At 48.8% G+C, this 14,216-nt stretch overlaps 1 protein-coding gene across 7 annotated transcripts in view; it reads right to left on the reverse strand.

The window, feature by feature from the left end:
• Window positions 1-7,259: 7,259 nt before the first annotated feature.
• The window catches only part of CHD3 (chromodomain helicase DNA binding protein 3), a 1,560,957-nt gene continuing 1,554,000 nt past the window's right edge, over window positions 7,260-14,216 (reverse strand). For all 7 annotated transcript variants that reach the window (XM_085639027.1, XM_085639025.1, XM_085639026.1 and 4 more), the window contains one exon: window positions 7,260-10,924. In XM_085639027.1, coding sequence (XP_085495153.1) covers window positions 10,824-10,924 — 101 coding nt within the window. In that variant the 3' untranslated portion in view covers window positions 7,260-10,823. The remainder of the gene's footprint in view (window positions 10,925-14,216) is intronic.

Here is a 14,216-nt window from a genome sequence, read left to right on the forward strand (position 1 = left end):
CGCATTCCTTTAACACGAAAAATCGTGGTAAAGGAATGCGTGGTAAAAAAAATCGTGGTTTAGACGAAGTCGTGGTTGCAACCTCGTTGCTAGGGACGTCGTGGTTGTGGAGCTCGTTGTTCCAACAAACAACCAATCCTCTACAGTACTGGAACTAGCCAAAGACCCATCTCTCTCTCCAGCAGGAACATTATTCAACAGAGTTATCTTGGCATTTTATTGTTGCCTGAAAACTGATGAATACAGCACAACCATGAAAAAAGATTTGCACCCTAGGCTTCCTGAAATCACTGTATTTGAAGGCGCTCTCGTGTGATAAGGAGAGAAAAAGAGGCTTGGTTTAAAAACTATTTGCCAAGTATGTAAACAAAATAATCCGGTTCAATGCGTTTAGTTCAGACTGCCCCGAATTGGCTCCTGAAATGCTCCGCTGACTCCGCTCTTAAATTAAATGAAGCAGCAGACCTATGTCTTTGGTGCATGCCCTGTGCCTCCTGCCGCGCAGCCTGTCTGCCACGCAAGAAAGAGGAGTTTTCACACCTGCCAAAACGGACAATAAAAGGGCATTTCATTGACGCCCCGGCCCACGGCAAGTGTGACAACACTTGCCAAATGGTGACGGCACAATGTTCTTTTATTGTCTCTTTTGCTCCTGGAAGTGGCCAGGGCGCTGTCGGAGACGGTCTGGGGGCGCAAGCGCGCAGCCTAAAGGGAACATAGGGCATGACACAGTTCTTTTACAGCAAGTAAACGTTTTTCTAGAGGCCTTAATGCACAAGTTACTACTTGTGTAACGATATATCTGTAAGAGACATTAGTTAGTGATAGATTCCTTATGTTAGATTAATCCCCAGGCGTCAGACTCGATCCAGAAAGTTTTTTCGCTAGCAGTAGGTGGCGTTGTGCGGGTTCTTGTCCGTCGCGGGCATCGTATGCGCCGAGATGATATCACGGAGACTACTTAGGCATCACCCATGCGCGCTAGCGTCAGTTATGTACACATCTTTCCGCGCCAGGAACGCAGAGCCATGCAAGAAACTGACCACTGGTGCCATGAAACTAGGGCCCTGAAAGGGGATGACCTTAACCCTAGGAATCAGTTCTCAGAACGGGGAGGATGGGTGGGGCGGTAAGGAATCTATCACTAACTAATGTCTCTTACAGATATATTGTTACACAAGTAGTAACTTGTGCATCTGAAAGAGACACGTTAGTGATAGATTCCTTACCTTAGAATACAGTCCCCAGCGTTACCAACCCCGGCGGTGGGTCTGCGAACAAGATTACACCAGAAAGTCACGGAGAACAGAACGGCCAAAGAAGCCGTCCCTCCAGACTTGACTGTCAAGGCAGTAATGCTTGGTAAACGTGTGCAGCGAGGCCCACATAGCTGTCTGACAAATGTCCTGCAAGGGGACATCGCGTCCCAAGGCAGTAGTGGCTGCCGTTGCCCTGGAAGAATGGGCACGCAGCCCCATAGGAGGCTCCTTCTTAGCCAACGAGTAACAGGCCTTGATGCAGAGAATGACCCACCGAGAGATGGTCCGCTTGTACACAGCCCGACCTCTCTTGGCGCCCACGTAGCCAACAAAGAGCTGGTCATCCACCCGGAACTGTCTTGTGCACTGCAGGTAGAGCGACAGCGCACATTTTGGGTCCAGACCGTGAAGCCTCTCCTCCTCTTTCGAAGGATGTGGAGGCGGAAAGAAGGTGGGCAAAGTGATGGTCTGCCCGACGTGGAAGGGCGTGACAACCTTTGGCAAGAAAGAAGGACGGGTCCTTAAAACCACTTTGCCCGGATGAACACAAAGGAAAGGAGGTTTGGAAGAAAGAGCCTGGAGCTCACTCACTCTTCTGGCAGAGGTGATAGCTACCAGGAAGGCCATTTTGAGAGTGAGAAGATGCAAAGGACAGGTATGAAGAGGCTCGAAGGGAGCGCACATCAGATATGTCAAGACAAGGTTTAAGTCCCATTGAGGCATTATGAACGGCACGGGAGGAAACGTGTGCGTAATGCCTTTTAGGAAATGGTTAACAACCGGGGACTTAAAAAGAGAAGGCTGATCTGGAAGCCGTAAAAAGGCGCAGATGGCCGAAAGATAGCCTTTGAAAGTGCCCAGAGCAGAGCCCTGCTGTGCCAAAGAAAGAAGGAGCAGAAGGACTTCAGAAAGAGGGGCAGAAAGGGGATCCACAGCCTTAGCTGTGCACCATGCCACAAACTTGTTCCACCTGCAGGCATATACTGTTTTAGTGGAGAGCCGCCTGGCCGCTAGAATGACATCACAGACTTCGGGAGGAAGATCAAAAGCTGTCAACTGTCGCCGCGTAGTCTCCACATATGGAGGTGGAGGCTGGGCAGGTTCGGGTGGAGGACCGTCCCCTGCTGCTGCGACAGAAGATCCATCCCGAAGAGGCAGTCTGATTGGGGGATCAATGGCCATGCTGAGTAGCTCGGGATACCAGTATCTTCGTACCCAACGCGCAGAACCGATGACATTGCGTGTTCTCTTCGGTGGCGAATAGATCTAACCACGGCTCTCCCCACTGTAGAAAGAGACCTTGCGTCACGTCCGAGTGCAGATGCCATTCACGATCCATCAAGCACCGGCGGCTGAGTTCGTCCGCCCTGGCGTTCAGAGAACCTGCCAAGTGTTGAACCACCAAGGTAATGCCTTGATGTTCCAGCCATGTCCAGAGGCTCAGAGCCTCCTGACATAGGGTCCATGACCCCACCCCACCCTGTTTGTTGCAATACCACATGGCGGTGATGTTGTCCGTGAACACCTGCACCACACTTCCCCGGACAGAGGGAAGGAATGCTTTCGGTGCAAGTCGGATTGCCCGCAGCTCCAACAGGTTGATATGGAGCCGGGACTCCGCCGGAGACCAGAGCCCCCTGATCTCCGCCTCTCCCAAGTAGCCTCCCCATCCCAGGAGGGACGCATCCATCACCACTGTGTGCTCCGGTTGGGGAAGGTTGAGGGATCTGCCATTGACCCAATCGCGATTCGTAAGCCACCACTGCAATTGTTGTGCAGTGCCCTCCGAGATCTGGACATGATCGGACAGGTTGCCCTGATGCTGTGCCCACTGGAACTTCAGGACCCACTGCAGAGCCCGCATATGCCATCTGGCATGGTGCACCAGCAGGATGCAGGAGGCCATCAGGCCCAGGAGCCGGAGGGTCATACCGACTGAAACCCGGGATAGAGGCTGAAAGATCGGAATCATAGCCTGAATATTCCGGACTCGCTGCTCGGGAGGATAAACCCGAAACAGCGTTGAATTCAGAACCGCTCCGATGAAGGGGAGCTTCTGAGAGGGGCTCAGGTGCGACTTCGGCACGTTGATGGAGAACTCCAGCAAATGCAGGATGTCGGCCGTAGTCTGAAGGTGGGAGACGACTGCATGGGGTGAGCCCGCCGTCAACAACCAGTCGTCGAGGTAGGGGAAGACTGAAACCCCTGACCTGTGCAGATGAGCTGCGACCACCACCATCACTTTCGTGAAGACCCGAGGGACGCTGGTAAGGCCGAAGGGGAGCGCGGCAAATTGAAAATGCTCGGGGCCTACCGTGAACCGCAGGTAACGCCGGTGGGCCGGCAGGACGGGGATGTGAAAATATGCGTCCTGCAAGTCCAACGCTACCATCCAGTCTCCAGGGTCGAGGGCAGCCAAGACCTGAGCCAGAGCCAGCATTTTGAACTTCTCCTGCCAGAGGAAGCGGTTGACGTTCCAGAGGTCCAAGATGGGAAGCAGACCCCATTTGTCCTTCTTGGGGACCAGAAAGTAGTGGGAATAACAACCACTCCCTACTTCTGGCCCCGGAACGCACTCGATGGCCCCATTGGCCAAGAGGGTCATAACTTCCTGCTGGAGAGTCAACAAGTGTTCCCCCGACATGCGGTGATACTGAGGTGGACTGAAAGGGAAGGGAGTAACCCTTGCGGATGATCTGCAGCACCCACATGTCCGATGTGATAGCGTGCCAGTGGGGGAGGTGATGGTGGATCCTGCCACCCACTGGCATGGGGTGCTTCACAAAGCTCGGATTAGGAAGGTTTGGAGGCAGAAGCGGCGGAGGTGGACTGACCCCCACGCTGATTCTCAGACCCGCCCCTGCGGAAGCCGCGTCCGCGCTGCGGTTGGTTCTGCACAGGCTTGCTGAAGGAACATGCCTGGGCGCCCCTACCGTTGCCACGAAAGGAATGAAAACCAGGAGTGGCTGGGCTTTTCGTTGAAAGACCTAAGGACTTGGCCGCAGCCCTCGAGCCCTTAAAACGCTCCAGTGCACTGTCGGCCTTATCGCCCAACAGGTGGGTGCCATCAAAGGGCATGTCCATGAGTGAGCTTTGTACATCTGTAGAGAACCCGGTAGACCGCAACCAGCTTGGCGACGAAGCGCCAAAGTCGTAGAAATGGCTCAACCTAGTGAGTCCGCGGTGTCCAAACCACACCGAATGGCGAACCTAGCCGCATCCTTACCCTCGGCAACAGCTTGAGACACACAGCCCGGGCCTCCTCAGGACACTGAGGCAACACCTGTGCCACGGCATCCCACACCACGAGGGAATAGCGGCCCAAGAGGCAGGCGGTGTTCACTGACCACAGCCCTAAGCTGGCCGAAGAGAACAACTGTTTGCCGCACTGCTCCAGCTTCTTAGAGTTCTTATCCGGCTGAGCCGTGGGAAAGGCACTCTGGGACGTCGAAGCCTGGATGTCCAAACTCTCGGGTGTAGGATGAGTGGTCAGAAAGGCAGGGTCACCCGGCTCCGGGCGATGATGCCTGGTGACATTTTTATCCACCGGGGCCCCAGTGACTGGCCGCGACCAAGTGCCCAGCAAGACGTAAGTGAGGGCGTCGTTAAAGGGCAGCAGCGGCTCCGACGAAGAGGACGCCGTCTGGAGCACCTCAGTGAGGAGATTAGTTTTCAGGGCCACTGTAGGTAGATCAAGGTGGAGCACCTCAGCAGCCCGACGAAGCACCATCGTGTACGAGGCGCCCTCCTCTATGGTAGGCGGAGGAGAGGCAAACCCCGGGTCAGAGGAGAGATCGAGGCCGCCAGCCTTCTCTAACTCGTCCGCCCAGTCCTGCTCAGAGTCACACTGGTGAGCAAGAGGGTCCTCGGACCCCTCCCAGTCATCCTCCACCTCCGCCGCATGCAGGCCAGGCTGCGGCATCAGGGCAGGGACCGGAGAAGGAACAAACGTCGCCGGGAATGGTGTCGGATGGGGCCGAACCGGTACCGTGTCCCAGTGCGGATCCCAGGTAGGGACAAAAGCGTCCGAGAACCGGGGCAGGGGCGGGACAAATGGTACCCACTGCGGTGCCGGAGGCGGAGCCGAGGGCGGTGCTGGGGCCGGAGCCGGCAGCGCGGGACCTTGTGGCACCGTGGCCGGAGCCAGTGGTGCTGGATCCTGCGGCGGCGGGAGCCTGAGGCCTAAGCAGGCGGTCGAAGGTGGCAAGAAAATCTGGCACCTGTGCGGAAGTCGCCGGCGGACCCGGGTAAGGTGGGTAGGCCGTGGGACTCCCGGGCTCCAAAGGAGCCGCAGGGGCAGAACCCTTGTCCCCCTCATCCGCATCCGGAGACCGACGGGGGGACATCGGAGAGCGACAACGCTTCTTCGACTTCTTTTTGTGTCGACTTCTTTTTGTGTTGTCTCTTACCCGAATCCGAGGGTGAAGACTTGGAACCCGAGGAGCGATGATGGTGGCCCTGCGAGCGTTCCCTGGAGCAGCCCCTGGACAGTGAATGGCGCGGGGAGGAGTGCCGGACCTCAAACAGTTTTCAGCGCCGCTCCCGCAAGGTCTTCGGAGACATGGCCAAACAGTCCATGCAGGCCCAGGAGTCGTGGTCGCTCTCCAGGCAGTAGAGACAGATGTCGTGGGGGTCCACCACCAACATATTGCGACGGCAGGCCCCACAAGACTTAAAACCAGGCATCCCTACGTGCACCAGCGCAGACAGGAGACAAAAGTCTCAAAAAGATAGTCAAAAAGTGACTGAGGTACGTGCTCTAACCGGATCTGCGCTTACTGGTGCAGAAAAAGGAAGAACTGACGTCAGCGCGCATGGGTGGCGCCTAAGTAGTCTCCGTGACGTCATCTCGGCGCATACTACGCCAGTGATGGACGTGGAGCCGCACGACGCCACCTACTGACGCGCAGGGGTACTGCTAGCTAAAAAACTTTACAGATCCAGTCTGATGCCTGGGGATTATTCTACGGTAAGGAATCTATCACTAACGTGTCTCTTTCAGATATGTATGCTAGTGGGCTGTTTCGAAGAAAAAGAATTTGCAGAGGTAGTGGCAGGGCTTCAAGTGGGGCGGGTCCTGTGGGTGCTCAGCACCGGCAGTTCAAAAAAGCAAGTGCTAAGACGGGTCTCTATCGGGCTATCCATTTTTGCCCTCACCATCAGGTTGAAAAAAGATCTTACACAGTCTCATCATTTCAGAACTGAAGCATTTTCAATATTCTATACAACTAAGCCATAGTTGCGGCTTATTTATCTTATGCAACTAACAACCATTGGCAAAGCCAATAGTCCTGGCTTGTTGTAGGTGTAATTTTACTTGTTGCATTATATAGCTGGATGCAAGGACAGAAGCAGCAAAATACCAGTCAGGCGACACACTATGCTAAGCACAGATTTTTAGCTTACTTTTTAAGCCACGCTCTAATTACCTCGACCACGCCCCTTTGAGAGACCCCCAGTTTTTTCATCCCACTTAAAGCCCTGGGTAGCAGTATCCATTAGAGCTTAAAGTTCGGGCTGAGCAAAAGCTGGTCTGTTATTAAGTCTGGGTGAAATTTTAATTATGTTAGCCACATTTTAAGGCACACGAAATTCCTCCAAATTCTACATCACACGATTTTGTACAACGTTTTAAAGAGTGCGTACCTTGCACAGAAAAGTCTAGCGAGATGCAAAAAGTAGAGTGTTTTGCCCAGAAAATATCTAGCCAATATTTCTTGTCTGCTCGACCAAGTCTCCTGACAATATCTTGCGAGGCTATTTTTCTGCAAGGTGCATGTTCACTTAAAAAAAGTAATGCAACACACCGAAAACAAAATTTGGTGACATTTTTATGGAATTCCACAAAATTTTGTGAGAACATTTTCACAATTTCGCACACCCCTTATGATAGTGAAAATGTGTAAATGAAATCCTGGATTGATGATTTTGAGAATCATAGCAAGTAGTCGCATCTGCTGTATCCTCACTGACATTCGAAGAAACAGAAATAAACAAAAGACAAAACACATACAGTGTTTGGCCGCCCTGGTTTCTTATTTTATTCAATCACAGCACATTCCCTTATCAGATTTTTATTTAATTTTTTTTCATTTTTTAGTTAACCAAAAAAAAAGAATAAAAATAAACTCAAGGAAAAAAATTCAGAAAAAGTACTGAAAATCTCCAAATAAAAGTATAATTTATATGTACAACACAGAAAAAGAGTGCGAGATTTAGGAATACATTTCTGTCGAAAGTCCATGTCTTCCATTACAGTATCATAAGTGCTTGACATAGTTCTGAAAAGCCGTGCTGCAAATCTGTTCCGACTCCTGGGCCTCCTGGTGCACCATGTTGGGTCGGATGAGGAGTGATGGCCAAAAACTCAAATTGATAGAGGTTTTTTTTATTGAAAATCTCCGAATCTACGTGGTCTTTCATGACAATCAGGCAACTGCTTTTTCTTAAAATAAAAAAAAAGCTTTATCGGAATACTGACCTGTCCGTTTAGCAGGCCAAAAAGATGGGACTAAAGAGTTAATGGTGGGCTGTGCTGAAACCAGCTCTGTCTTCGGCAATACAAGATAGTGTAGTCTATGATATAAAGTCTTTCTGCATCAACAATATTGATGAGGACAATACTCTTGTTTTCTTGTCACATATTTGTCCTTATGACACCATAAACTGCTAGCGATGATAAAGTTTTTTCCCTTGAGCCAACAAGAAACAATGCCCAAATGAGAAAAAGGCACATTTCTCAGGCATAAGTTAACATATTTTGATGTGAGCCACTCAGTTAAAAATACACAATTGTTACCAGAAGCTAAACCTGTCATGCAGTGTGGTTTGCACTGAAATGAGGGAAGTGAGGCTTAAAAGGAACACAGGAGCAATTTGAATTTAGCAAATTCAACCCAGATCTGTGACTGGGGGTGAGTATCTGAAAAGTTTCAGAGCTTCGTCCATCATCTCCTTGTGTTTGCTATCTTCGCTCCAAGTTGGCAGGGAATGCCCAGACGTGGGTCCCTTGCTCACTTTGCCACTGGATTCAAACTAGCCTGGCTGATGAAGGGTGTTACCCAGAAACCGGCCCCAGGATGCTTGTTTGCGGTTCAGGGAAGACGTGGCTTGGCAGTTCGGGCTGGACTGTTGCCAAGAGGCACAGGGTCAAGACTGATTTGCGTATAGCTGGGTCTGAACTGAGGTGGCAAAGTGAGCTAAAGAATGATGATGGATTCAACCCAGATCTGTGGCTGGGGGTGAGTGTCTGAAAAGTTTCAGTGCTCCTTCCATCATCTCCTTGTGTTTACATTTTGAATTTATCCAGGAAATCTCGGGAACAAATAGCAAGCTATTAATTGGAATCCTAATTAGTTATACTTGGTAATATATTTAACACAAAACAGCGCTCAATTCTGCGGGTAAGAGCTGACTGTAAAAATCTTTAATAGCCTATGGGAGGAATACGTAGAGAAAGAAATGCTACTTCCCTGTAATCCTAGTTCTTAGTCATGGGTATTCTCTCTGAATCCATGAACAGCAGAATATCTCCAAGCATAAACTGGATTCCAGAACATTATTTTCAGAAAAATATGACTATAAGAGTCCACATTTTTCTAAATTTTTTGCTCTAAAAAGCAAATCAAATTAGCCAAATCAAAAATGAGGCCAAATAACAATATATTTTGCTGAAAACACTAGTGTGCTTAATCGTTCTTAAAACCCCAAAGTAAGGAGAAAATGTAGACTCCAAGAGGCTGCAAGCCTTCCCATCACACAGTACAGGGTCAGTGAGAGAATTCGCTTTAAAGGAAGAAATACATTGGAAGAATTCACGCCTTCATTGCCCTTTTGCCAAAGCCCTTGGACACAGGGAGGCATGAAGGTTGTTTATGGTGTCTAAGAAAATACCCACGGCAGAGAACTAGACATAAAGGTGAGTAACGTTTCCTTCTCCCCGATATCTATATATAGTAGAACAGAATAGCAAGCAAAATTACATTCAACCCTGGGGAAGGGTTCCAAGGACTACAGTGGGATATAGTTACTGAGGAAATCAACTGTGAAAGGAGGCCTGACCTACCACAGTATCTCCCTGGGAGTCATTGATATCGAATGAGTGCTTTGTAAATATCTGGAATTGGCACATTCTGCATCAGAGTAGTAGTAGCTGCTTTGCCACGTGTAGTAAGAGCCTTAAACGTACCAGGAAGGGGCCTGTTAGTCTTCTAGTAGCAGGTAACTAATTACACAGGAAAAAATCCATCGAGCTAGGGTTTGTTTTAAAAAGCCAATCCTGTGTGGATTCCACCATAACTTACAGATAGCTGTTCGGTTTATCTAATGGCCTTAGTCGTATCCAAGTAGTATGTCGGAGCACTTTTTACGTCTGGTGTATGACGTGATCTTTCTGCTGGGAATGAATAATCCCAAAAGAATGTTGGAACCAAGATCATTTGATTTATATGAAATTCTGAAATTACTTCGGGCAAATATTGTTCCTTCTAACAAAGTTTGAAGCTCACTAACGTTGCAGGCCATTGTTTAAGCCACAGGAAAAAACACTTTCTATGAAGTGTTGCAGGCCTGCCTTGTGTATGGGATGAAAAGAGGGACCTATTAACATGGAAAGGACACTGTTAAGTTCATAAGGAGGGAAGGAAGAGTCTCCTGATAAAGTGAAAAAATTCACTCAGTTCCTCAACAAAATCCCTAATTACTGGGACCGTGACAAACAAACTGTGAAAGAATTACGAGCATACAACATAACTGTTTCCCACTTCATCTTAAAAGACCAATGGAAAAACAAATCGTGAATGACTTGCAAGTACCCGGCAAGGCAGTTCCTCATTCTCTCTACTAAGACCAGGGGTTCCACCATCGTGGCTTATGTATAGGGAGCACAATCTCACATGAGGCCAAACACCAACTGTGAACTTCACAGGAGCAGAAGAAGATGGAGGGAGCGTCAATATTCTGCCTGATCGAGACCAAATGGCTATATCAAAAAGTTCTCTTCATGTTTCAGATGCAATTTTTGAGCAACTGCAAAGCAAACTTTGCAGAAGTTACTCAAACCTTAAACCTTCTGAATAATGCAACTAGTTTTCCACCAGAAAGGTTGTTTCTTCTGGCATGCGACAGTCTAATAACATCTTGTCTGAATGGCAAGCAAGGCAGAATTAAAAGCAATATGAAAACATCCTTGCAGAGGCAGGTGTCAGCTTGTTTTCGATTTTCTCTTCCTTTCATACATTAAACATGTCTTAAACTCAACACTGTTTCATTTGGTCAGTGCAATAGTCTATTGATCTAAATCCTTGTCCAGAGTGCTGCTGTCTTGGTAAGCCATGTTGCTTGCTGTCACAGAAACATCACATCTACTGCCCAACAGTTCTTGCACAGCTGAGAGATGAACGCGGTCAGGGGTCCAAGGAGAGCAAAAGCTGAGAAAGAGCCTGTGAGGGTGGCTGACAAGGGAGCTGTTCACCTTGCTGGAGGCCCCAGTTTTTAAGGCCATGGAAGGGAAACTTTGCAAAAGGTGTTGCAGAGCACAATCTTGGAAAGGAGGAGATGTACTGTTCAGTCATCTATGCAAATTACTTCTCCACTTTTCCCTTCCTTCTTCTCTGGACCTTCGGTGTCCTTCTCCTTTTTCACTATCACAGGAGGACCATTAGATGCTGGAAGAAAGGAAATAAAAAGAGAATAAGTAAGGGGGCTGATAGTGGCAGACATGCGCAGTATCACGGTTTGGCCATTGGAGTTGGTGGCAGGCAAGTCATTTCAATCAAATGAGCACAAAACAATATTCCTAGCTATCTGTATCAAAACAGCTAGGGCAAGTGTAAGAGTGACAATGGTTTAAGCCAGCTATGGGACTTTGATGCGGGGAGCACCAACTTCAAAGGATATACACAAGAGACTGCATGAGTGAGAGGCAGAAGGGTACCTAACACCAGGTGCAATGGTAAAGATCTAAAATGTCTGTGGATTCTTTAGAATTCAGAGACTGATTCTAATGAATTTAACATGGAAGCAAATCTCAAAGTGAAATGACGTCAGAGACTGTGGTGCTTGTACCTCACACACTACAGCTAGTAATTTCACTTTGGAAACCTGATCAATGAGAGCCTCTTACCAGAAACCGAATGGTTAAATCACTGCTACAGGTTTAATCATCAGATGGTGTTCAGAACCCTTCTTGTTGGAAGGTAGTACTGTCTGCTACCTGGCATCACCCTCATCAGGCTCAATTTTCTGCAACTGTCAAGCAACATGTATTACATGTTCTCCTACAACCCCCGTCCCCCACCGACCCCTTTCCCTGCCACCGCCTGTGGCTCCTCAAAAAAGGAACTCTGTAGATTGTGGCAAATTAACAAGGATAGGCCTTGGACTGTGAAAGTTTGACTGTAAGGGCTCCTGGAATGTCATAAGGCATGCATGCTGTGTTAAAAAGTAGGCAGAGTCACAAGATAGTTTAGTCCTTTCTTAAGCAACATCTACCTGGGATAAGAGGAGTAACGTATAGAAAGTTGTTCTGCCCACTCTCTGAAGTTAATCTCTCTCACCAAACTTGGGAGGAGGCAGTCAAGGGGGCTTAGCTTTGACAGACACCAAAGGAAACAACGTTGAACTTTGCTGGCAAGTTGTACAAGTCAGAGTACTGTGAAGGTTTTTGATACAAGTCCTTAGAACAAGACATCAACATAAAATGAGTAGTAGCATAAATGATGAAGCATAAAAGAATAGCTGTAGGGTGACAGAAATGAGTTGATAATATATCAAAATGAACAAGTCATTTATTCATGACTGCCACATGACATGCAGGGGTTTGCCCATCAATCATTGTTCACCTCTGAAGTGAAGACAATTCATAGTAAGTTTCAAATTTAGCTTAAAGAACAAGTTACTTACCTTCGGTAACAATATATCTGTAAGAGACATATATTAGTTATAGATTCCCTACCTTAGAATTACCCCCAAGGGTCAGACTGGATCCGGAGAATTTTTTTTGTAGCAGTACCCCTGCGCATCGATAGGTGGCATCGGTCGGCTCCACATCCATCGTTGGCGTTGTGGTCGCCGAGATGACATTGTGGTATCTACTTAGATGCCACTCTTGCACGCTGACTTCAGTTCTTTACACGACATTCCACACCAGAAGCGCAGAGCCATGCAAGACACTGACCAGTGGTGCACAAAACTAGGGCCCTGAAAGGAAGTCCTTAACCCTAGAAGTCAGTTCGCAGAACGGCAGGATGGGTGGGGCACTAAGGAATCTATAACTAATATATGTCTCTTACAGATATAGCGTTACCGAGGGTAAATAACTTGTTCATCTGAAAGAGACTATTAGTTATAGATTCCTTAACTAAGAATAGATACCCCAGCAATACCAACCCCGGAGGTGGGTCTGCAAAGTAAGTTCACACCAGGAAGTCCTGGAGAACAGAGCGGCCAAAGAAGCCGTCTCTCCGGACTAGAGAATCCAGGCAGTAGTGTATGGTAAACGTGTGCAGTGATGCCAATGTGGCTGCCTGGCAGCTGTCATGAAGGGGGACTCCACGTCCCAAAGCAGTAGTGGCTGCCGTCGCCCTGTTGGAATGGGTGTGCAGTCCCACTGGAGACTCCTTCTTTGCCAAAGAGTAGCAAATAATTTTAATGCAAAGAATGACCCACCGAGAGATGGTCCATTTTTGCATGGCCCGACCTTTTCTCGCACCCACATAGCCAATAAGTTGGTCATCCACCTGGACTTGTCTTGTGCGATCCAGAATAAAAGACAGAGCACGTTTTGAAGGATGTGGAGGCAGAAAGAAGGAGGGCAAAGTGATAGTTTGACCAATGTGGAAAGAAATAGCCACTTTGGAAAGAAAGGAAGGTCTGGTTCTTAGGACAACTAGAAAAGGAGGCTTAGAGGACAGAGCCTGAAGCTCACTCACCCTGCGAGCAGAGGTGATGGTCACTAGAAAAACAGTCTTTAAAGTTAAAAGTCTGAGAAGACAGTTATGTAGCAGCTTGAAAGGAGCGCACATAAGGTATGCCTGAACAAGGTTCAAGTCCCACTGAGGCATTACAAAAGGAATAAGAGGAAAGAGGTGAGTAATGCCCTTAAGAAATCTATTTACAATAGGGGACTTGAAAAGTGAAGGCTGATCAGGCAGCCGAAGAAAGGCGAAGATGGCTGAGAGATAGCCCTTAAGTGTGCCCAGAGCAGAGCCCTGAGGGGCCAAAGAACCTCAGAAAGAGGGGCAGAGAGGGAGTCCACAGACTTTGCTGTGCACTATGCCATAAAAGTGTTCCATCTGCAGGCGTATACCGTCTTAGTGGAGGGACGCCTGGCTGCCAAGATAACATTAGAGACTTTGGGAGGAAGGTCAAAGGCTGTCAACAGTCGCTGCTCAATCTCCATGCAAAGAGGTGGAGGCTGGACAGGCTCGGGTGGAGGACCGTCCCCTGCTGCTGCGACAGAAGATCCTCCCGAAGAGGCAGTCGAATCGGAGGATCGATGGCCAGTTGTAACAGCTCGGGATACCAGACTCTTAGTGCCCAATCCGGAGCCACAAGAATGACTTGGGTCCGGTCGCGCTTGATCTTATTGAGCACTCTGGGCAGACGTGGTATAGGCGCAAAGGCATATAGAAGACCACAACTCCACTCACGACAAAAAGCGTTGTTGAGTGAGTGCCGCTTTGGAAATTTAAACACGCAGAACTGCTGACATTGCCCATTCTCTTCGGTGGCGAATAGATCTAAACAAGGCTCTCCCAACTGCTGAAAGAGACCTTGCACCAACTCCGAGTGAAGACGCCATTAGTGATCCATCATGCACCTGCGGCTGAGTTCGTCCGCCCTGGGGTTCAATGAACCTGCCAGGTGTTGAACCACCAGGGAAATGCCCTAATGTTCCAGCCATGTCCAGAGGCGAAGGGTCACTTGACATAGGGTCCACGACCCCACCCCGCCCTG

This window comes from Triturus cristatus, chromosome 12 (genome assembly GCF_964204655.1).
Source record: "Triturus cristatus chromosome 12, aTriCri1.1, whole genome shotgun sequence".
In the NCBI taxonomy this organism is placed as follows: Eukaryota; Metazoa; Chordata; class Amphibia; order Caudata; family Salamandridae; genus Triturus; species Triturus cristatus.